Below are 25,969 nucleotides of genomic sequence, written 5' to 3' on the forward strand. Positions count from 1 at the left end.
AATGGCCGTGGTTTCAACTGGCAGCTTATTGACGCTTCCACTTTCAGCTCAGTCAGTCAGCTGCGAGAGCGCTCCGAGGTTATGCGTTTTCTACCACTCTTGCTACAAGGAAATATATTATTTCATGATCGTTAATATTTTCTTATGGGTCCATTCTTTTAATTCATCCACATTTTAATGAGTTTTATTATGAATAAAGTGTTTAAAAAGCCGTGGTTTCAACTGGCAGCTTATTGACGCTTCCACTGGTAGCTCAGTCAGTCAGTCAGTCAGTCAGTTGCGAGAGCGCTCCGAGGTAACGCGTTTTCTACAACTCTTGCTACAAGGAAATCTATTATTTCATGATCGTTAATATCTTCTTATGGGTCTAGTCTTTTAATTCATCCACATTTTAATGAGTTTTATTATGAATAAACTGTTTAAATGGCCGTGGTTTCAACTGGCAGCTTATTGACGCTTCCACATGGTAGCTCAGTCAGTCAGTCAGTCAGCTGCAAGAGCGCTCCGAGGTAACGCGTTTTCTACAACTCTTGCTACAAGGATATACATTATTTCATGATCGTTAATATCTTCTTATGGGTCTAGTCTTTTAATTCATCCACATTTTAATGAGTTTTATTATGAATAAACTGTTTAAATGGCCGTGGTTTCAACTGGCAGCTTATTGACGCTTCCTCTGGTAGCTCAGTCAGTCAGTCAGTCAGTCAGTCAGCTGCGAGAGCGCTCCGAGGTAACGTGTTTTCTACCAGGGGCGCCTTTGGGCCCTATGACAAAATATGAGGTTGGGCCCCCCCACCACACAAAAGCAGATCTCTGGGGGCCCCAGTATTTAGTGTCATAACTACATATCTGACGTTTATAATAAATCAAAATTGAGCACGTTATGGCTATTTAAAAATTACATGTTTTACTATCAACACAATATTTTGGTTGAGCGAGCAGCCTGTGGTAAGATGGCCGCCATATGCGGACGTTCGACTCCGTTGGCCAGCAACGCAGACGAGACATTCTATAGACGGTTTCAACGGCAACAATATAAACAAACGTTACTGCGCATGAGCGCTTTTGTGGCCCAAACTTAACTTCCGGTATACATCCAAATAGAATCAATAACAACAGCTAAATCCTTCTAGAGTAGATTATTTTTTTAATAACAAGCGAAATATGTTGGCTGCATAAATTAGACTGATTTATTAAAAATGCAAACTCATTACTTCCCAGTAGGAGGTGCTTTAAGCACGAGAAACGAGGTTTCCCCGGTAATGGCTATAGACAAAGCAGCTCTTAATTTAAAAACGCTGCCTTATGCAGGATGAAATGAAAATGACATTTTCTAAAGACAGTCTTTCTTCAGAAATACAGTGATATAAAAACACCCACGCCTGGGTTTGATTTTTAAACGTGTAAGTTTATTCAACGAAGTCTATTAACAGATTAATGAATTAGTCTATTATTTCCAATTGGAAAATCAGTCGGTTTTTATATCGTGGCAGGTCGCCACAAATAAATAAATGTTTGGGAAACACATACCACAGAACAATAACCTGAGACCAACTTCATTACTCATTATTAGCTGCGTTTGTAGCCCGCGACATAAACAAACACAGACCGGAAGTTAATTTAGGTCCAGGCGCGTGCACCCGATGAAACCGTCTATATATCTATGGGTAGATCTGCCTTGCTCCAGGTCTGCAGCCTCCCTCTACTCGTTTCGGACGCAGCCAGCTTCTGTCTTTAAGTTGGAACGGCCCCTAACTACAGGTGGCAGTAATGAGCTGAGGACACAAACAATCAGTGGTGACGAAGAAGACAAGAGTTGCCCGCTCAGTTGTTGTTGTTCAGTACCATGACTAATCAACGCAACGTTTACACTTTTGAGGATTATAAATGCTTGCCCGACCCAGTATTCACAGTGGAGAGGGAATGTCTGGAGCCATGTCCGGCGCCGATAGTAGTGGATAACGGCTCGTTCCAGTGTCGCGCGGGTTGGGCGTCTTGTATTTCACAGTTGGATCAACCGCGGCTTGTGTTTAGATCAGTAGCGGCGCGCAGTAGAGGAGCCGCTCGCAATGACGCGCACGTGGGAAATGACATCCCTAATCTTGAGCCGCTGCGCTGGACTTTCAAGAGCGCGTTCGATCGCAACTTGGTGGTTAATTTTGACATGCAGGAGCTCATCTTTGATCACGTCTTCATGCACCTTGGAATAAATTCCCAGGTAATGCAGTTGGATATTAGTGGGACATTTTTTTCAGTCTGTCCACACATAATTTGCAGAACATGAACTTTTGGCAAGGTAAAACAATAGAATACGAAATACTGTGGTATGTTCTATAAACTGACAGCTGCATGCTCATTACTTTAAGCGTTTTGTGTACATCCACGTGTTTGTGTATTGTGATGACCGATGAGAGATGAGACTGAGGTGGATGAAGGATTTGCAGAGCTAAACCGGTCGAGATCTTTTTGTCAAGTTAGTCTTTTTGTTCACAAACTGTGACAATACTTTTGAGCCAGGTCTTTAGCATTGCTAACTTTATGCAAATAGGGACCAAATCTGCAGAAAATAATACATAAATATAATAATAGGAAAATAAGTAGAAATAAATTACTTAAAACAAATATAGTTAATTTGTTATAAAATTTAATCTTGAATTTTTATTACTTTTTTTCCTTTATGTATTATTTTCTGTATTCTTACATTGATTTTTTTTTCTTTTTAACTTTTTATATTCATTTATCTGTTTATATTTATTTAAATTCCTCATTTATTTTTAAATGTATTAAATCATGCATTTATTTATTTATTATATTTATCTATTGCTGCATGTGTTCATTTCCAGTGTTGGGGATAACACATTACAAGTAACGCAATTTACCTAATAATATTACTTTTTTCCAAGTAACTAGTAAAGTAATGCATTACTTTTTTTAAAATGTTTAAAATATCTGAGATACTTTTTCAAATAAGTAACGCCAGTTACTTGTTTCCCCCCATTTATTGATTAAAAGCTCTACTGTCCCCATGTTGAGAGAAATCGTGAGCAGTGTTGGGAAAAGTTACTTTTAAAAGTAAATGCATTACAATATTGAGTTACTCCCTAAAAAAGTAACTAATTACGTTACTTAGTTACTTTTTATGGAAAGTAATGCATTACATTACTTTTGAGCTATTTTTTAAATTTGTGCAGGGCTTGCTTGTTTTTAATATGAAAAGTTTTATTTTTGCCAAATGTAAAAGCCTTTTCACACCAAAAGCGTCAGGCTTAGAGAAAAGTAAATTCACGTCTGTACAGTAGACCGCAGAAGAAACAATGTCAACTCTTTAGCAGTAAAAAAAAAAAGGAAAACAAATGTTAGATTATCTTGAGTAATTTTTGCTTATTAGTATGGAAGATTTGGATCATCAAACGTCAGCGGCAAAGACATCTGGTAATAAAATGGGATTAAATACATAACGGATATTTGTATTATTTAACATATTTAATTATTGCAGGTTTGCGTCATATTCTGAGTCGAATTTCATTATTTTTATTTATTTTGAGGAATACTGTATCTGTTTTTTTTAGTGAGTGAGATGTAGCATGTTCAAATTTATTCTAGAACTAAAGTAACATCTTACTCACGATTTCTCTCAACACGGGGACAGTAGAGCTTTTAATCTATAAATGGGGGAAAAATAAGTGGTGTTACTTATTTGAAAAAGTAACCCAAAACAGATACAGCATTCCTCAAAATGAATAATGTTCATTAAATGCAATTTAGACCATATACATAAACTTTTCCAATATGTTATGATTTGAAATGGTGATGAGTATAGCCTACCAACAATGACTTTTTATCCTTTTCATGTCGTAATAGTTTTCCCCTGCTGTTCTGAAAGAAGATGCATTTTATCCTAAGTAATGTGTTTTCAAATTTTGGCAGTCAAAATTTAAACTCTTAAAAAATAACACACTTCACCTTTGTGCCCTCAGGGTCAGGTGGATCACCCTGTGGTCATAACTGAGCCACCCTGTAACCCACTTCACTGCAGACAGATGATGTCTGAGCTGCTCTTTGAGTGTTACGGAGTGCCACGGGTGGCCTACGGCGTGGACAGTCTGTTCAGCTTCTATCACAACAATGTGAGTGATGGAGCAGATCTGCTCTCTACAGGACTTGTGGTGTCATCAGGGTATCACTGCTCCCACGTGCTGCCCGTCATCAATGGCAGGTATCACAACCCATTAATGTCTCAGCTTTCAGATTCTGTCAATTTTAATGTGTGCCAATTTGGAAGATGAATTGCACAGGGAAGGAGGTGAGGAAGAGCTGGCAATCTCTGATCATGTCACCGGTCAAGACATTCGGAGAGCTTTAATAATAGGGCTGTCACTATCGATTATTTTGGTAATCGAGTAATCTGTTAGTTATTCTAACGATTAATCGAGTAATCAGATAATTTTTTTTGTAATAATAAAATAGACCTAAGTTAACAATAGCCTTTAAAATGACATAAGTACATATATAATAGCAACGAGGCAATAATAATTAGTTCAAATAAAGTATCAAAAGCAAGCAGTCATATGGTTTTATTGAACAAAATTGTTCAAATACATAATGTGTTATCAACAGTAAAGCTAATGTACATTATGCGTTAAAACAAATGCCTGCAGAGGGCGCCAATGGCCTGACGATTGTTTTTTTAAAGGTGCCATAGAATGGAAAACTCTATTTACCTTGGCATAGTTGAATAATATCAGTTCAGTGCATGGACATGACATACCATGAGTCTCAAATACCATCGTTTCCTCCTTCTTATATAAATCTGGTGTTTGCTAAAGACCACCGAAAAATAGGTCAATCGGCTCTATGCACGCGTACTTCCACGTTTGACGCAAGGCTGCTATTCCGTTTCCGGTTGGAGAGGTTTGAAGCGGAGAAAAACGCGATTATGGCAGAGTCGACGAATTTTACTCGGTGTTTGCAAGAGTTGCCCAAATGTACAATCACTGATGTGCAGTACAACGCCACAGAGCAAACTTGAGAAAGGTTTCAAGTTTTATGTGTCTTCGTATCTGTGCAATTATGAAGGTAAATTCAGCTAACCTTAACCGCCTGAACTGAACTTCTATTATTTTTTTACGATTCGTCCAGCAGCAGGCGTGTTTGTAATTTTGTCTGAAAGTGTGAGGTAAAATCAGGGCCACAAATGAGATCTCAGTGAAAGCTCACTGCTACCGCTCTATGAGGAAAGCAGAGACTCCACACCAACTGAGAGTAGAGTAGCTTAAAAGTGACGTTCAAAGTTCTGTTGGACATGTTCAGTCCAGTTCAGTTTTTACTTTTCTAACGTTACCACTGTTCAGCTTGGATAACCACAGCTGTTATCTTAGCTAATATGGATGATTATTGTACAAAATAATAAGAATAAAAAATGTAATGCAGTTCTACGACAGATGAATAGCACTGCATTATCACTGCTAATTATAGCTGAAACAGTGGTAATGGAGATACAAGGCGGCAAAGTTGGTTTTATAATCACACATTCTTTAGGAAACGTGTGGAAACTTAGAAAAGTGTTAAATTTAGCAGATGCTGTACACTGCGGCACACTGCAGTGGTGGCTAGAGGGGCTGTCCTCCCGTCTTTGAAAAGATACTTTCATATGTTTAGATGTCATTTTATATGTTTATTTAATATAATAAAGCAAATAAGCATCAACAATATGAGTGGAGTCTGTTTTTGTGACTAACGTTACCGTAGTATAGAAGACAATACAAGTTATTAGAAAAAATAGTACACAGCACTCTACAATCACGCCGGAACGGAAGTAATCCAGCATCCTTATATTCCACCGGAAGTACGTCATTCACCGCCGTGCATACAGCCTATTCCAACATAACACCGACTATTACAAGCCACTGAAGGGACATGGTTATCTTAATGCTGGTGGTAGCCTGTTACATTGCAGTACATAAGATTTCACTTACCACATAAACGGAGATTTGACTGCGCTGATGATGGCGAATGATTTACAGAGCCTGAGCATCACTAAACCATCTAAACTTGTGTGGTAAGTCCTTCTTACGTTATACTGATTCGCTGCAGTATAACGTTACACAGAGCACATGCGATCACAATAGAGAGAGAAAAATGTAGGCGGATTATGCTTTATTATCGTTTAATATGTGGAGTGCGCCACTTCCCGTATTTTCTCGATTACTCGACACGGGCAAAATGCAATCAAGGATTTTTTAAAAATTGAATACTCACGTAGAATCGAGGAATCGTTACAGCCCTATTTAATAATGCATTTTAGTTCAATTTAAAATTAAAAGGGAACATTATGATTAAAGTTAATTCAACTATATTATTCTCAACTATAATTCAACTATAAATTATTCTCAGATAAGATAGTGACAGTTGTGAAATGTTTCTTTGTTCCTAACTCTTATTGGCTGGCAAGTGTGCATTAGAAACTTTTAATGCACAGGTCCAAGTCAGTCTAATAACCATTTTATGCACTGCTGATTGTTTTCTTTAAAAAAGACCAGATGACAGTTAAGGGGTTAGGTGATGTCACAATAATTTAACTCTGCTATTTTGTTTAGTTTGTTGTTGTTGCATGCTTTCTTATAAATAATAAGAGTAAACGTTCTTGTGAACTTTAACTGCCAAAGAACGTGGCGCCAACTGCTGTTAATCATGGCTGCTGTGGAAGCACATCACTCAAGCATCAATTTAATTGAGATATAAGCATGTAATACTTTCCCTGAAGAAACATTCTTCTTACTTCTGCTGTATATCTATAGGGCCAGTAATTTGGAACAAGGTTTTGGGTATTGTCTACAGTGTTAATCACCACCACAAGTACCGTATTAATAATGCAGGTATGAGGAAAAGCTGGCAATCCCTGATCATGTCTTGTAGATGGCTTGGATAGAACCTAAACTTTGGAACTGCTGGTTATCTTTCTTTTCTGCTCAAGTTGAGAATGTTTTGATTATTGGTGACATTTTAGTAGATAATGCTTTTAAAGGTGCCATAGAATGCATTTATACAATCTTTTAAATTGTTCTCTGATATCTACATAGAAGGTATATGGCATAGGAAAGGGCAAAAAATCTCCAGAAATGGTTTTACAGGTCCATTTACAACCCTAGGATTTGTCCCTAGAATGAAATGCTCTGTTATTGCCTTATTTGGAAGGTTCATGAATATTAATGAGCTCTGCTCTGATTGGCTGTTTCACAGAGCTGCTCATCTCTATAGCTGGCACATGGATAAAAATATATATTTAATTAGGAGCTCTAGCCGCTTTTAATATGTGGATTGTTGAATCTGCCGTTTTGAATCGCCAACATTTTACTCTCATTACTGTGATCGCATGTGCTCTGTGTAACGTTATAATGCAGAGGGGGTGATTACTTACCACACAAGTTCAGCTGCTTGTCAGTGATACTCGGGATCTGTAAATCATTCGCCATCATCAGCGCAGTCGTCTCTCTGTTTATGTGGTAAGTGAAATCTTTTGTACTGCAATGTAACAGGCTAGCGCTAGCATTAAGCTAACCGTGTCCCTTCAGTGGCTTGCCTTATTTTACTGATGTGCTGACGTTACCGATGATTGGGCGATGCAAATGTTGGGGGCGTAACTATTAACGATCCCGGGGCTATTGCGTAATAGACGGTGTTATGTTGGAATTGACCTATTTTTCGGTGGTCTTTTGCAAACACTAGATTTATATAAGGAGGAGGAAACGATGGTATTTGAGACTCATGGTATGTCATGTCTATGTACTGAACTGTTATTATTTAACTATGCCAAGGTAAACACTAGGGCTGCAACAACGAATCGATAAAATCGATAAAAATCGATTACTAAAAGCGTTGGCAACGAATTTCATAATCGATTCGTTGTGTCGCGCGACGCAGAGACATTTGGTTGTTATTATATATATTTAAAAAAAAATGAGCGCAGAGCGGAGTGGACACATTCGGTCTCTCTCCCGCACTGATGCCAGCAGAGTTCGGCACCTCATAAGCTGTGTTTCCATCCAAAAATGCGAATTTAACTTATGCGCAAAACTGGAACATTTGAGCATAAAGCACCGTTTCTACATTATGTATATATGCTGCCCCGATTTATATCAAACATGTTTGATATTTAAGCCTACTTTGGCTAGCGTACTTTCACAGCAGCCAATGCTCGATCGCAAAACAGCTGCTACGGGTCGTTGGATAGTGGAGATGGAGAAAACTACTTCTATAGTTTTTGTAACACTGTCTGTCTGTATAATGTGTCGAAAACATACCACAACCGTAAGGAGAAAGAGGAGCTCTGCTGAGGTGAAATCGTCTCAGTTTTGAATAGGGCTGTGACGGTGGCACGTTGTTTTTTTAAATATAGCCTACACTTCAGTCAGCTAACAAGCAGCCTAAAAACGCTAAAATAAATCAAAGAAATAATATATTTAATTAAGAAAGTAGCCTAAGAGTATTAAATAGGTTATTAAACAAACATTCCTTGTAAAAATGTCCGACAGCTCATCAATTTTTGGCCGACTGAATTTCCAGTCCGACTGTCTTTTTTTCTCTTTCTCTTCCTCATTACACAGCTGCTGATTTTAAAAGCAAAGTGATTACATTTATTTTCGTTCCTTTAGTTTATAAAGTTAATTTAGAGATATATTTGGAACACTTTTTGTTTGTTAAATTCAAGTTTTTGTTTTTTAAAGTTATAGCCTACCTAGCAAACAGCGGCAGACAGATCAAAAGCCTGCTTAATTCATCGCGATTTAAATTAAAATCCATTGATATAAAAAACTTAAAACATATCACAATATTAGTTTAATCATTCAATCAAGATAATTCCAAAGTTTGTGCGGAGAGAAGCGCGCTTTGCAGGGCATGGAGATGCCAGTGCAATGTGGAATTTCTTTTTTGCTCATAAAGGTAAGAGTAATTTACCACCCGTGCCGGAACTGTAAAGGGTCTACCTTAGTTTGTGTGTACTCACAGTATCAACAAAATGTGCTCTTAAAGAAAACAAACAGAATACGCTTGATATCTTTGGTTTAAACAGGAGCGCTTCACAATAATTAACCGAAACCCAGGTAATTGCCTCACAAACACAATATCTATAGAAACCTTTAAATTATTATTTTACTATAAAACGAAATAATTAAAATCGAAAACAAAACTCTTTCATTAGCTAATCCATAAAGATGCATTAGGCATTAATGAGCAGATGGCAGGATCGTCAATTTCATCTTTGCAACACTGAATCAGAAAATACTAGTTTATTAATAAGTAATTCGAATATTTTCTTAATTTTTGCCTTGACACATTCATGGTAATTACTTTTGCTGCGGCTTTGAGGCCAGTTTTGCGTGCATTTGAATGCGGAACTCTTCCAGCTGGTCGCTGCTTATGGCAGGACACTCAACACCGCCATGGCAGAATGAATGTAGCAGAAAGTTAGTCAAGTTAACCCGTTCCAGCGTGCAAAGTCACATGACTTTTTTTAATGCGCACTGAGGAATTTAATTTGAGAGGCTTCTTGATGGGAAATGCAGCATGTACACCACAGCAAGCCGCTGTCTTGACGGATAGTAATTTTAGTTTATTTATAGTCTATATATTTGGCAGATGTAAAGCATACATGTGTATGTTTTTTGTGTTAGTCCATTTTTATTTTATTATTATTATTATAACAGTTCAAGGAGCAACATGTTCGTGCACTTTCTAAAGATTTTAGTTCTGTTTTTGAATAAAGGGTTGTAAATCCCTTGTTTTTTTTATCCGATTCATCGATTAATCGAAAAAATAATCGACAGATTAATCGATTATTAAAATAATCGTTAGTTGCAGCCCTAGTAAACACAGTTTTCCATTCTATGGCACCTTTAAGTAAAATGGTAAAATAGTAGATTTCAGGAGAAAAAACCTTGAACAGAAACATTTTTTTTTTGTCACATGGTCTTGCATGTATCTAAATGTAAAAATACAGTACATGTAAAATTTTTTTTATTTTTATCCAGACCTCTGCTTGGAAGAAAATATAGAGGCCTGACTATGTATTTGTGTGGTTTTGAAATATCTGTGTCACATATTTCCTTATGTGTCATGGTAGATAGGACTCTTAATATAGAATTTGATTACAGAAAATCAGTTTTAAACTTGGTAAGAGATTAAAACAAACAGGTGCTGGTCATATAATTAGAATATCTTCAAAATTGGATTTATTTCACTAATTCCATTCAAGAAGTGAAACTTGTATAATGTATACATTCATTCCACACAGACTGATATTTCAAGTGTTTTTCTTTTAATTTTGATGATTATAACTGACAACTAATAAAAACCCCAATTCAGTATCTCAGAAAATTTGAATATTACTTAAGACCAACACAAAGAAAGGATTTTTAGAAATCTTGGCTGTAGGATCTCAGCGCGACAATTCAGGCGATTCGATTGGAAGTTTTAAAAAACACTTCTACAGACCCAAATTCCACAAGAGGCCCAGCATGACAAGACTCCTGTCGTAAAATTTGTCATTTGACACCCTTGAAGCTTGAAGCAAACCTAAACAACTAGGAACTTGCAACATTAACACAAAAGGACACTTTTTCATAATCCCAAGGAAGGAGATTGTCAAATTTGGGGCAAGTAACCAAGATTAATTAGGGATGCACGATATGAAAATATTTTACCGATAGCCGATAATTAAGTCCTTCTTGTGGCCGATACCGATACGTTCATGTTTATATGATAATTTTGTGCACCCAGGAGAATACAAAATCTGAGATAAAGTAATGAAATGTATATTACTGTATTAGGGGTAGAGCCGAACCCGAATACGGTATTCGGAAAGGCACAAATAGCGTGTTTTTTACGAATAGTTATTTCGAACAAATACTTTCAAAAATATTTGTACTCGGGGGGGGGGGGGGGGAAAGAAAAACTTTATATCAAAAAGCTGCGTTTCCTCATGAGACCGCAGTCAGTGCATGCCCGCCTGAGTGCTGTGACATTCAGGAGTCGGGGGGTGGGGTTTAAAGAGGTGACTGACACAGGCTGCTACACACAGCATCAGAGAAGACTCGGCTGGGTGAAAAAAGACTTCACTGCATCACTATTTTTGTTGAATAGATTTTTGTACCTTAACTGGGTTCTGGAGGCAGTTTATAGCTTTTGGGAAGCAGAGTTTGATCGGGAGATTATTCCATTAGGGGCCATTCACATGCGTGCTCAAGTTCGTTGTTTCACATGTAGACGCGCGGTATGCACGCTCATAATGGAAGCGACGCGGACACGGTGCTACGTGCTCGAACAGCTTATCATATCTGTACAGGAATAATCATTTTAAAATAAATTTAATAGCAGAGCTACTGCAAGCGATTTTTAATGCTGGAAATCCATTTATGCTTTGCTGAAGCTTCCGAGTCTTCATTGAGAGATCAGGTCATGGTTGCTTAGCAACGGCAGACGCCACGGGAAAGAAGTTCATTCTTTTAAGTATTATTTGTTTTTATTCTGTCTGTTCGTCCTCCAAGGATGGGTGGTGGTGGGGTTCATAATGTTCACAATGGTATTTTATTAGTTGTTGGTTTAACCATGGATGAGGTAATGGCTGTTATGTTATTTTCTTTTCAATGGCGTTCCTTGTTACATGTTCAAAAGCATCAACCAATATTGCATATACATAATTATTATAATGGATATAATTAAAGAATACTTACACTATAATGTAAATTATAAACAGGATTTTACACCTATTTTGAATTTTACTCGAATACAAATACAGATACAAATACCGGCTGCTTTGCACACCCCTATACTGTATATATCTGGGTCTAACAATCATAGCAAACATCAGTCCTGACTCTTCAAAAATGTTTTTATTTTTTGTGTAAGGCACCACAATTCTAAATAAATGAAATGCTTTGACATTTGTCAACCTGGAAAAAATGAAAAGTGCATCATGGAGTGACGTCAGATGTGCAAATGTCCGTTAAAGCTTCTTATTGATCATATTATGAATGTGTGCAACAACCAAATCGTACAAGGCAGGGAATGAAACATCAGAATCGAGATAAAAACATCAACTTTTCAGAATGCCGCAAGCCCAACGCAGGTCATATGACATGAACCAACCAATCAGCTTCACCCGTTCCCTTAATAACATTGAAAGCACTGCCAAGGTGGAGAAACAGCTTATCATATCTGTACTGGAATAACCATTTTTAAATAAATTTAATAACAGAGCTACTGCAAGCGATTTTTAATGCTGAAAATCCATTTATCCTTTGCTGAAACTTCCGTGTTTTTATGGAGAGTGCATGTCATGGCTGCTTAGCAACGGCAGACGCCACAGCAGAGCAGGCTACAGAGCGGTTTGGAAAGAAAGAGAAAGCGGCGCGTCTAGCGTTTTCCACGCGTTTTAGGCGCGACATGTGAACGGCCCCTAAAACAGATTCACCGCGATGACGACCTCTGAAGTGAGATTTGTTGTGTTAAAACTTGACGGCTTTTTACCCCCTCTCAGAATCCTTGCTAAACATGTGTTGCAAATAGCAATAGCATCGTCCTCTTCTGCCACTGCGAAAAACTTCCAGACCGGCGAAGACGATGATGACGACTCAGATGATGATGTATTACACGCGACAAAGTCCGAGTATCACTGCAGTTTACAGCTGCAGTTACGTGCACTCGGAAAGCAGATGAATCTCAGATAAACCAGACTGATTGATTTACCAGCAAGATTACTTTATCGGATCGGGTTTCATTTATTTATCGGAGCAATAAAAATTACGTAATTTTTACCCATATCGGTCTATAATTTATCTGTCCGATAAATATCGTGCATCCCTAAGTTTAATGGTCAAAGAGATGCTCATCTGAACATCTCTTTCTAGTAGGGTTGGGTCGATAGACGATGCCATTGTCCATCGCCGATGGCCGATAGACATCACGATGCTGAGCCGGCATCGCGATCCTCCGCCCCGCCCCCGCCGCAGCAGCAACCCGCTCACGAAAAACACACACTGAATCACACTATATAGCCAGGTGAAATGCATGCTTTAAATTTCCACATCTTTACTTATTTTATTATTATTATTATGAGGAAATAATAACAAGGAAGTTGTTAGCGATCACAATACAAATTACAGTGAACTCCAAACGAATTACATGAACTAGTTCGTTTACATTAATAAATGTGGCATACAAAAACAGCAGAAAAATAATTTTAATTAAATTAGATTAAATTAACTACACCAAATCCTGGGGGCAGCCGTGGCCTAATGGTTAGAGAGTCGGACTTGTAATCCAAAGGTTGCAGGTTTGAGTCTCAGGTCCGGCAGGGATTGTAGGTGGGGGAGTGAATAACCAGCAACTGAGGTGAGTCCCTTGAGCAAGGCACCGTACCCCAACTGCTCCCCGGGCGCCACAGCAATGGCTGCCCACTGCTCCGGGTGTGTGTGTGTTCACTATAGAGGATGACACGGGAGTGGATTTTCACTCCTGTCCCGTCCCACTCCCATATAAAGAAATCTTGTCCCGTCCCACTCCCAGACCAAAGTTTAAAAAATAATCCCGTCCCATCCCGCTCCTGGTAAAATGACTCCCACTCCCATTCCGCTCCCGTTTAAAATGACTCCCGCTCCTGTACCGCTCCCATATATATTTTTTTTCATTTAGTGTTTAGGTAATACATATGATTTTATCTGCTTCCCATCCTGTTTTAGACCAGCTGCTGAGCCCCTGTTTCTAGATTTTCTGGAGAAAATCTAGAAACCGGAGACAGCAAATAAAAGAAAACAGTAGTTCACACCATGTCTACAATAGTTTAATAAACCCAAACAACATATAAAGCTGCATTTTACTCATTTTTTGTTGAGTAAACAATACATTTATAGTTTACATTTATAAACACTTATATGCTGCGTCCCAATTTGCATACTATCCGTCCTAAATAGTATTCGAAAATAGAATTAGTATGTCCCAAATCGTAGTATGTTTTAAAAAAGTATTCCAAAGTTTCCCGGATGGTCTATACTACTTAACTTCAGAATTTGAAGTGCAGATCAATGCACACTCTAATGGCTAATATTGCCCACAACACATTGCGAGGTGAACGAGAATTTGATTAGAACTACAAACACGCATAAAAAGTGTTAAACTACAAACATGGCGGATATGCGCGACCAACGGACAGGTAGAGAAAGGGGTTTAAGTGATAAATAATCAATGTGTAACCTAATAAAAAATATTTATTTAATGTTATCCGTGTTATATTTCATGTGCAGCAACATTATGAAATTTTATAATGATAGGTTTGGTCATTAACTTTTTAAATGCATCATTATGCAAACACGAGCAGAGTTCTCGGCATGAAAGACTCCCGAAAGAAAATGCCTCTTCATTTCTCTCTAATATGGTAGGAAATCAAATTTAATGAAATGTAGATGATGTTAACTAACAGGGCAGTTTAAACAGTGACAGGATTCAGGTAACTAAGCAACTGAACGTCCGTTAAAGACGAAGTAATATGTCCCAAAATCTGCCTACTATTCTGCTACATTTCCTTTTTTCTTTTTTTGTCATCTTTCCTATTGGTTGATTCCCGCTCCCGTCTGCTCCCGTTAATATTTTATCCTGTACCGTCCCAATCCCGTGATTAATAGCAAAGATGACTCCCATCCCGCGGGAATCCCACGGGAATCCCGTGACCCGTGGGATTCCCGAAAAAATGTCAGCCTCTAGTTCACTACTGTGTGTGTGTGCACTTGGATGGGTTAAATGCATAGCACAAATTCCTAGTATGGGTCACCATACTTGGCCTCACTTCACCTCCTCCTCCTCCTCCTCCTCCAAATATGCCCTTTCCATGGTTTTACCATAACGAACCGAGCTTGGAACAAAAAACAAGAGAATATATTTTTTTCCATCGAAATACAAACGTACAATATAGTATACATTATAAATAACAGTTTATCATTCAAATACATTGGGAATATGGAAACACTTGGATTTGTGCCGAATTACAGAATTACGTGAGCCCAAAGCCTGGTATTTTTAGTTTCGCTTTGTTTTGGTTTCTTAATTTTATATATTTTGTTTCATTCCTGTTCTGTTCTGAATACCGTTACATTTAAATTATTCATTTTGGAGTCAGGGTAACTAACTTATATCTATGTTTATAGTGTTTATAGTGTTAATACATCATAATATTTCGCTTGATTTGGTATTATTTCTGATATTACACTTTCTCTCTAAACATTCCGCTGCTCATTAAATGCGTTTGGAGAGAGTGGGTTAAGCAGTAAGCAATGAATGAGAGCGATTTTGAACTTAAAGCTGACTGGTCGAAAATATGTTAAGGACCAACACACATCCTCCAAATACATCTACATAAACCCGCGCTTGCTCTGTCTTGTATGCACGCACGCACTGTCACGATCTAATGCACTTGTTAATGCTGGATCTTGGAAAGCACTGGTGGAAACGGTAGGCTACAATTAATTAATTCGTTATAAATTAATTATTTAACAACAACCATCCCGCACTCCCGCCCCCCGCGGACGATGCCATCGTCCATCGCGATGTTTCACGTTAGACATCGTACAATGCCAAATTGGTTGACATCGCCCAACCCTATTTTCTAGTACTAGTAGAGATTGTGCTTGGTGGGCACTGAGGACACTGAGATTCCTTCCCTAACCTTTCGACTTTCCGGCTTAGAGAACAGACTCTCACCTTCCCAATACGGCCCAGAAAACTGCCTATTGATGTATATATGCACCTAAAATTATGCTAAAAGAACTGAAAGTCTGAAAGTGCAAAAAATACAAGAAGTGCACTGTTACTAAAGTGTTTTTGTCTTCAAGTGAGTGTAGCAAGTCCATACTTCACTTTGCTGTCTATTTTTTATTTTTTTCATCTTAAAAAAAAAAGTGTTGAATGTTAGCAGTCTTTCATGTTAAATTTAATATTCATATTACAACAATAAAAATATTTTATTAAAAGCATGAGCAGAAACACTAACATTATCAATAAGCAAAATAAATATATAATGTATGTCTTCAAGCACAGGAGTCATATCAACTTTGCAGTAATGTAACTTAATTTTAAACTAGAGTTTTATTAGGTTTATAAAGCTGTTTATAGGCTAAAGAGTGAAGAATAATTAGCTGGATAATGTCAATTCACTGAGTAATATTCTGAAATATTGAAATATAACAAAAAAAACATCATTTTTATTACATTTCTGATATGTTATATCACAATTACGTTTTTGAAAAAAAAAACAAAAACGTTTTTTGTCGTTCTAGATTAAGAAATGCGTGCTGACAAAGCGCATTCAATTTCTTAGTTATATTTATTGATTGAAAATGTTTATTAATGATGGTTATATAGTAAATGTTAATATAATTCGGGGTGTTTTAGTGAATCTTGTTAAAAGTTATATGCGGTTGCTGTGCTGGAGCATTTCATGAGCATCAACCCGGTGAGCGAACAGCAAAATGGAAGCGACTTCACGAGACGAATGATGAGCATATAGACGCTCATTAGTGGCTGTATTTAATTCAGGCAAGTAAGCGGTAAATTATAGTTCACAAGGAATTGGTTTGTTCCTTCTAGATACTGAATATTTTCCGGTGAAATCATCATTTAAACAGGTACAACACTTATTCACATGCAATCGCTCTGTCAATAATGCATTAAAACAAATGTAATGTATACGATTTCGAATGAGCAGAAATCTGTAAGAAATGCAGCGATCCGTAGGTAAAATAACTGATGAAATCGTATTGTAATTTTCATTACACACTTTGCACTGCAAAAAGCAGCAATTATAGCCTACTCTTTTAATGCTGACAATTATTGGCATGTGGTAGGAAGATTGCACAGTAGTGTTTGAAACTCTCCTGTTATTTTATTTTATTTTATGAACAGGACTGTTACATTTCAAACATAGCCTACTTATTTTTTTTTTTTTTTTTTTTTTTGACGCGGAGCGGTGTTTCTGATATCAGTGAGCTAGGAGTGGAGCGGGAGCAAAGCGGAGCGCGGAGGGGAAATTGTTGCCGCTCCACTCTGCTCACATACTCTGCGCCCCATTGAGATTTCCAGCCATGTGGTAAAGTTGTGTTTTTGAAGTTTTCTATATTATTATTTATTCTTTATATATTTGTTCATTATTCGTTTACTTTACCACTGCAACTTTGCATGTTCCGGTTTTGCGCAGCAGATGCCTGCCCTGCTCTCTATTTTTGTTTGAAATGCATTTGCTCTGAGATGGTGATAATAAACTATAAATCTAACATTGTGATATATTGATGTTTGTTTTATACCTGTGGATTGTATTGTAGACTAGTCAAGTGTTGATTTGATATGTAGGATTTCAGCGCGAATCAGACAATTCAGGAGATTCGATTAGAAGTAAAAACACTTCTACAGCCTCAAACTCCACAAATTCCAGCAACTCCAGCATGACCAGACCCCTGTCGTAAAATTTGTCATTTGACACCCTGGCTCCAGCCAGCCTGAAACAAACCTAACTAACTAGGAACTTGCAACATTAACACAAAAGGACCCTTGTTGATAATCCCAAATTTGGGGCAAGTAACCAAGATTAATGGTCAAAGAGATGCACATCTTGGACATCACATGAGGGAAATCACTAGTAGAGACTGTGCTTGGTGGGCTCCCCCACCCTGGAGACTGAGATTCCTTCCCTAAACTTTTGACCTCCCAGCTCAGAGAACATACCCTCACGCTCCCAATACGGCCCAGAAAACTGCCTATTGATGTATATATGCACCTAAAATTATGCTAAAAGAACTTATGAGCAACTCATAATTTCTATGCATAACTTCCTATCCTCTTTGTAACCCATACATTTACCTATTATGTTTTAATCACTTATTGTGTATGTCCTTTTTAATAACTATTGAATAGCTTAATGGTTTATATTGGTGTTTGGTATGCCTGAGCTCGAAATTGCATTCTCGAAATGTTTCTGTAAATCAGTTCTTTGTAAAATGTATTATAGTCTTGTTATAGAAATCATGTCCAAATTTATCTCTGCAAAGAGCGGGAAAATTGGGACCACGGGACTGATCAGATAACATTGTGATTTATGGTTTGGGAGGAGAACCCAGCAGTACCCCGACTTAGGACAATGTTCTAATTGAATGAATGAATGATGCATTTATATAGCGCTTTCATGTGTATTGCCATACACCCAAAGCGCTTTACAATCATATGGGGATCTCTCCTCAACCATCACCAGTGGTTAATTGGTCAAGACACCATTTGGGATGTGTCCAAAAGATGAGTTTAAAAACTCAGGACACCACCAAATCACTCTCTTTACGCTCTTACTCTCTTTCGATGCTGCTGTTACCGTTCTTGAACGCTCCCTGGCCTGCATGCCAGCCGCTCCTCTAAAGGAAACATGAGGAGATCGTTACAGTTCCGTCTTTTACTTTAATTCTTTTATTTCTTTCCGTTGAGAGTTTCGTGTTCTAGTTAAGTTTTACCACAAGCCGCGACCCAAACGTCTGTGCTGACCTGAACTTTAACCAGCGTACAACTCCGCATCTCCAGCCAACGCCCAAGACTTCACGTCGAACGACCACCGAACTCCCATCCAATCAGCAACCTCGGTAAACCCCTTTCTGGAAAGACGCGATGAAAGGAATTCCCTCAACACAAAGGCAACGCAAGTACAACCTCCAGATTCTAGCTGAACTGGTGCATTTGATATAAAGTTTAATAACCTCTTTGAGAGACTCAGTACAAGGGTTAATTAAGTGATTGATGGTTGTTCAGGTCTAAGCAATTGCACATATTGCTATAAACTTGGGATTTCGTATTTTCACTCTTTTAAACATTCTTTCCTCACTTTCTCTCTTCTGTAACCTGTGTGAATGCGTGTGTGTTTATGTGTTAGATTAGTTTGTATGTGTTAGGTTTATCCAATAAAATCGTATTTTTTTTTTTTAGAAAAGATGCGTATCTTGTGTTTTGTGCTTACAAGTTAATGTCTTAAACTGCCGATTTTGCTACTGTGCTAAAATATAGTGTTTTCACTATATTCTGGATAGTAATATCCATTGCAGAGTTTCTGTTACATGGCTCGTTCAATGAATCGCGAGTCGACTCTGAACAGCCGTAAAACAGCGACTCTGTTCAAATTCCCTTTTGAATCATAATTCAACGATTCCCTTTGAGTTAAATTAAATGCACATTATCACCACATGGCCAACTGAAAAGTATGAACATGAAAAGTATGAGCATGTACAGCACTCAATACTTAGTTGGGGCTCCTTTTGCCTGAATTACTGCAGCAATGTGGCGTGGCATGGAGTCGATCAGTCTGTGGCACTGCTCAGGTGTTATGAGAGCCCAGGTTGCTCTGATAGTGGCCTTCAGCTCTTCTGCATTGTTGGGTCTGGCATATCGCATCTTCCTCTTCACAATACCCCATAGATTTTCTATGGGGTTAAGGTCAGGCGAGATACCATGATCCTTAAACCAGGTACTGGTAGCTTTGGCACTGTGTGCAGGTTGGAAAATGAAATCTGCATCTTCATAAAGTTGGTCAGCGGCATGGAAGCATGAAGTGCTCTAAAACGTCCTGGTATACAGCTGCGTTGACCTTGGACCTCAGAAAACACAGTGGACCAACACCAGCAGATGATATGGCACCCCAAACCATCACTGACTGTGGAAACTTTACACTGGACCTCAAGCAACGTGGATTATGTGCCTTTCCTCTCTTCCTCCAGACTCTGGGACCCTGATTTCCAAAGGAAATGCAAAATTTACTTTCTTCAGAGAACATAAATTTGGACCACTCAGCAGCAGTCCAGACTTTTTGTCTTTAGCCCAGGCGAGACGCTTCTGACGCTGTCTGTTGTTCAAGAGTGGCTTGACACAAGGAATGCGACAGCTGAAACCCATGTCTTGCATACGTCTGTGTGTAGTGGTTCTTGAAGCCATGACTCCAGCTGCAGTCCACTCTTTGTGAATCTCCCCCACATTTTTGAATGGGTTTTGTTTCACAATTTTCTCCAGTGTGTGGTTATCACTATTGCTTGTACACTTTTTTTCTACCACATCTTTTCCTTCCCTTTGCCTCTCTATTAATGTGCTTGGACACAGAGCTCTGTGAACAGCCAGCCTCTTTTGCAATGACCTTTTGTGGCTTGCCCTCCTTGTGCAAGGTGTCAAATGGTCGTCTTTTGGACAACTGTCAAATCAGCAGTCTTCCCCATGATTGTGTAGCCCACAGAACTAGACTGAGAGACCATTTAAAGGCCTTTGCAGGTGTTTTGAGTTAATTAGCTGATTAGAGTGTGGCACCAGGTGTCTTCAATACTGAACCTTTTCACAATATTCAAATTTTCTGAGGTACTGAATTTGGGGTTTTCATTAATTGAAAATAAACACTTGACATATATCAGTCTGTGTGGAATGAATGTATACATTATACAAGTTTCACTTCTTAAATGGAATTTGTGAAATAAATCAACTTTTTGAAGATATTCTAATTATATAACCTTACATCTTAACGCCTCTTTAAAAAAAGAAAAAAAAAAAAAAAAAAAAAAAAAAGGCCATAGATCATATATTTTGTCTATAGCCTATAAAACGGCTTCGTAAATAGGATGATTTCAATACATGGGGATTCTGAATGGGATTTTTTTAGCGAGCCATTAAATGACTTGAGACTCAACTCATGACCAAATACTTCATGCTTGACTCGGACTCCAAGTTAAAGACTTCTACAAGTTGGACATCTCTGATCTTACCACACTACTTCATCTCTGTCTGTTTTTTTTTTTTTTTTTTAAGTTTATATCAGTAGTCCCATATTCTACCAGTATTTTTATACAGTATGTGCACATAGGATGTATTTTATGTATGTATACACACACATTACTTTTATCTCTGCACAACTCTGTATACATATGACTGATTTTAATAACTTAAATGTTTTAAACACATGACTTGTCTGTGGACGATTTGAATTGCAGGCTGGATGCTTTGAATTGTAAGCGTGTGAATTTGGGTGGAGGTCAGGCTGCGGCATACCTTCAGAGACTGCTGCAGCTGAAATACCCTGCAAACCAGACTGCTATCACACTCAGCCGCATGGAGGAGCTACTGCATCAGCACAGCTATGTTGCAATAGACTACCAGCACGGTAAACCAGCACTCTTGGAATTTTGCCATTAATTGCAAGATTTTTTTTTTTTTTAGCAATTTAGAGGAAAACTTGTTTGGTCTGATGTGACTAAAATTAAGCAGTTGGAAAACAAAAAAATGCCTTTTGTGCAGTTTCAAATGTTTGTATACAACATTCTTACATAAATTTGATTAAATGATTGATTGAGCTTTCAGTGTAATATTAGTTTTGTTGCATCACTGCTTAAAGTGCATTCTACCACTGTGTTCATGCTTTCATAAATTGTGAAACAGAGCTGGAGAAGTGGGCAAGTCCTAACTTTTACGAGAAGGAAGTTCATCGTGTGCAGCTGCCATTTTCAGGACGGGCAGCTGGCGTTTGTGTGAGCGTCGAGGAGAGGAACGAGAGGAAAGCGCAACAGCTCCGTCGACTACAGGAAATTAACAGTCGCCGCAGAGAAGAGAAACTACAGGAAGACCAGAAACGACTGGAAACACTTCTGTCTGTGCAGGTATACACATTTACTTTCAAAGAGGTGAAACGCTGAGCTTCAGTATGCACGCAGTAACAGTACAATGTTCCCATCAGGAGCTGCTGGAGGATGGCTCTCTGGAACTGTTTCACAGGAGTCTGGTGGAGCTCAACATGGACTCAGCTGAGGAGCTTCAATCTTACATCCATAAACTTAGCATGAGTGTGGAGCAGCACAGGCTCATGAAAGCTGAGGTTTGTGGATGCAGACATACTTTTATTTGTGTTTCTGACCATGTGATCTTAAACTGTTGTCTTTGATTCATTCGAATTATTGGATATAAATAATAAAACATGACAGAATGGGGCTGGGAATAATCATGTTTTGCAAATACGATTTCTTTTTGTGTAAAACTTGTTGTTTGTGGTGTTGTTGAATCAGACTGTAGAGGTGGAGCAACCCGCAGAAGATGGGAGTGAAATGGTACCAGATTTAAATCAGGACAGTGATGAGCCCTGCAAAACTACTAGTGCAATCCAGGTAATCTTAGAGTAAAGTCAACTCAGAGTCTACTCTGTACTGTACTATTCATAGACGCATCAATATTTGTTCATTGTATTCATGTTCTTATGTCCTCTGGTCTCAAGTCTGCTCTACTTTGTGTTAGCCATTGTTTAACAAGGCCGAGTTTCATCAGCTGTTCTTGGGCACGGAGCGTCTACGTGTGCCAGAGATCTTATTCCAGCCATCTCTGATCGGAGAGGAGCAGATGGGCCTGATGGAGACAATGCAGTTTGTTCTGGAACAGTGAGCAATTATTAACCCCATATATTATATATCAGTGTATTTACACTTGGGCAGATTAATGTGTCTCAGCAAAACACTTTTAAGTCCAATCTATGATCCACATGCTATATGTAAATATAACAAGTGTTTTCTCTCCAAAATGAAGACTTTGGTAACACTTTAGATTAAGGAACACTTCACTATTATCAGTGTTTCCCACAGATTTGAAGGCAATGTGTGGTGGTCAGCCCGGGGGGGCTGGATAGGGGATACGATTGGATCCCCTACAGGGATTTCCTAATTCCTAAAGGTTAATAATAAAAAAACTGTTTAATTGGTTACACAGAACTTTATTCCATTAATTTAACACCATGACTGATACCTCCGGTTCAGGATGGTCCTCATCCTGAACACGTTTCCTTTTCAGTTGCGGAAAATACTTTTCAATACTCATCTGTATTGAAGCAGCAAACATTCAGTGTAAGAGTAAAGAAACGACATAATTTATAATATATTTATTTGATTCACAGCTGCTACATATAGTGTTTTGACCTCGACAACCCAACTAGGCTAGCCTGCATTTTACCGCAAACTTGCGACTAGTTAACTTTCTAAAGAAGGCACAATCGTGTTTGCTAAGGGTCGGGACTTAGCCTACAGTAACATCAACACACTGAAACTATTGTATTCAGAATATAAAATATTTTATAGCACTTTTTAATCTGTGATTGTGTGTTAAAAGTGTTCACGAGATACCAACCTTTCGCCAGCCGTCTTCTCTCCACAGATGATCCAGACAGATGTAGTGTGCACGGAGGGGAGGGGCTGTGTGCGTGTGTGTGTGTGAGGGAGACGCGAGTGACAGAGAGAAGAAGAGAGAGCAGGGGAAAGGAAACGGAGTTGAACGAATTCGCTGCGTGTTTTAAATAGCGTACAAAAGAATAACGAAACGTAATATGTGATGGTCGGTATTGATTTTTTATTTTTTTTTGGTCGGTGTTGAATCTGTGGCGGTCGGAATTTAATCTGTGGCACACCGCCACAGATTCGTCTATGTGTGGGAAACACTGATTATTTAGTTGCTTAGTAGCATGAATATTGACTGTTTATTAGTACTTGGTCTATGGTTTCTATGGCTTCGGCCTCGGACTTTTTTTATTATAATTTTTTGTAATTTATTTATTTGTCTTTATTTATTTATTTATTTATTTATTTATTTATTTATTTATTTATTCTCTGCTTCTGCCTAGGTTTCTCGTCTATGGTTTCTATGTCCTCTTTGACTTTTTTTTTTTATTAATTTTTTTTTTTTTTTTTCTCGGCTCCTGCCTAGATTTCTCGTCTATGGTTTCTATGGCTTCAGCGTCAACGAATTAAAAAAAATAATAATTTTTCTTATTTTTCTTAATTTTTTTTTTTTTCTTGGCTTCTGCCTAGGTTAAGTTAAAAACTATTGATAATGTACTCACCCCCTTGTCATCCAAGATATTAATGTACTTCTCTGTTCAGTCGTAAAGAAATTGTTTTTTGAGGAAAACATTTTTAGAATTTCTCTCCATATAGTGGATTTCTGTGGGGGCCGAGTTTGAATTAGAATTTTTGTTTAGTAAAAGCGATCCGATGTGTTTTTGTGAGAAAAATATCCATATTTAAAATGTAAGAATCACTTTAATCTAGTTTGCTGCTTTGGTAAGGGGCGTGGCAGTACTGAACGTTGGCTAAGCTGTTCGCCAATTGCAATGCAATGCAACTGCTAACCAATCACAATACATTTGGTTTTTCGGAAGGTGGAATCGAGCCATGTGTGCTAGCCTTGGGAGAAAGCCATTGTAATTATGTAATTAATGTGAAGAATTATGCGTTTTTCGAACCACCAAGCACGAGAGCATGTTCCAGTGCACCCCCAAAACAAAATAAAGACTTTGTAAAAGCGTATAATAGGATCCCTTAAAATTAAATAGTTATTAAACCTGTTCTACAGTCAGAGATGGGCATAAATACATAGAAATGTATTTAAAATAAAAATACTAAATACTGTGTAAAAAATGTATTTAAATACAAATACAGTATTTTGTATTTTTAAAATACACAAAATACATGTGAAATTGGCCATCAAGTGCAGGCATCCCTATTAGGCTGAAATATATCTGGACATATTCTGAATGCAAAACAAAAACATTTAGATGTGTACTACTGATTAGAAATTATCTTCCCTTCCCCTGCCCTGTAGGAAAAACCAAACCCAAACACCCCCCCCCCCCCCCCCCCCCCCCCCCCCGTTTTATCACCATCATGACTTCAACTCAGTAACAAGAACTCAATAACACAAAGATGATAGAAAAAAAAAATCAAAACTGATTGGCTAACAGGCAGCTAACGCTATTTTTCTCCTACACGTGTCGGTGCATTTTTATTCTTTCATGTTTACTGAAGGCAAATCTTAATGATGCACCATTTTAACTTTAATCAACAAGGAATTGATCATGATGACACCCTTCCCTTAATGCAGAACACTGAGAAAAGTCGCTGATCCAATGCTGACTCTGCTGCAGGCAGCTCACGTGCATGAGTGTTAAAGGGATAGTTCACCCAAAAATTTAAATTTGGTGTTTATCTGCTTACCCCCAGGGCATCCAAGATGTAGGTGACTTTGTTTCCTCAGCAGAACACAAACCAAGATTTTTAGCTAAAACTGGTGCCGTTTGTCAGCCATATAATGGCAGTGGATGGGCACCAGACCTTTAAAAGTAAAAAAAAAAAAAAAAACATGCACAGACAAATCCAAATTTTCACCCTGCGACTTATGACGATACATTGATGTCTTAAGACACGAAACGATCTGTTTTTGTGAGAAACTGAACAGTATTTATATCATTTTAACCTCTGATACACTACCACGTCCATCTCTCCTCGTGTTTCAGCATCCGACTCGTTACCTGTGTACTCACTCTGGCGTAGTATACGCAAACGCCGGAAGCGATCTGTCTCATGTATACGACACTCATTGTTTACACAGTGCACAGAGATTGTGGGTATAGCGGCTATTCAAAATGGTAATTACTTCTGCTTATCCTGATTGTTCAAACCGATTTAAAACTAAAAGATTACGTTTGCTTGCGCAAACTCATCCGGGACTTTTCATCGATTTCTCCTTACGGCGTTTGCGTATTCTACGCCAGAGCGAGTACACGTGTAACGAGCCGGATGATGAGCTCGTGCTCAGGACAGATGGACATTGCTGTGTATCAAAGGTAAAAAATATAAATACTGTTCATTTTCTCACAAAAAACGATCGTTTCGTGTCCTAGGACATCAATGTATCGTCACGAGCCACAGGGTGTAATTTGGATTTGTCTATGCATGTGTTTTTTTTTTTTTTTTTTTTTACTTTTAAAGGTCTGGTGCCCATCCACTCCCTTTATATGGCTGACATACTGCACCAGTTTTAGCAAAAAAATCTTTGTTTGTGTTCTTCTGAAGAAAAAAAGTCACCTTGGATGCCCTGGGGGTAGAGAGATAAA

The 25,969-nt window shown here is 38.1% G+C and overlaps 1 protein-coding gene across 1 annotated transcript; it reads left to right on the top strand.

Annotated features, from left to right (window-relative positions):
- The first annotated feature begins 1,810 nt into the window (after positions 1-1,810).
- On the top strand, positions 1,811-22,473 carry actr5 (actin related protein 5). The gene is made up of 7 exons (XM_073846321.1): positions 1,811-2,218; positions 3,978-4,216; positions 21,039-21,208; positions 21,484-21,701; positions 21,779-21,916; positions 22,104-22,202; positions 22,330-22,473. Exons 1-7 carry the CDS (start codon positions 1,847-1,849, stop codon positions 22,471-22,473), a joined length of 1,380 nt encoding a protein of 459 aa, XP_073702422.1. The 5' UTR covers positions 1,811-1,846.
- Positions 22,474-25,969: the final 3,496 nt, after the last annotated feature.

Source organism: Garra rufa, chromosome 8 (genome assembly GCF_049309525.1).
Source record: "Garra rufa chromosome 8, GarRuf1.0, whole genome shotgun sequence".
NCBI lineage: Eukaryota > Metazoa > Chordata > Actinopteri > Cypriniformes > Cyprinidae > Garra > Garra rufa.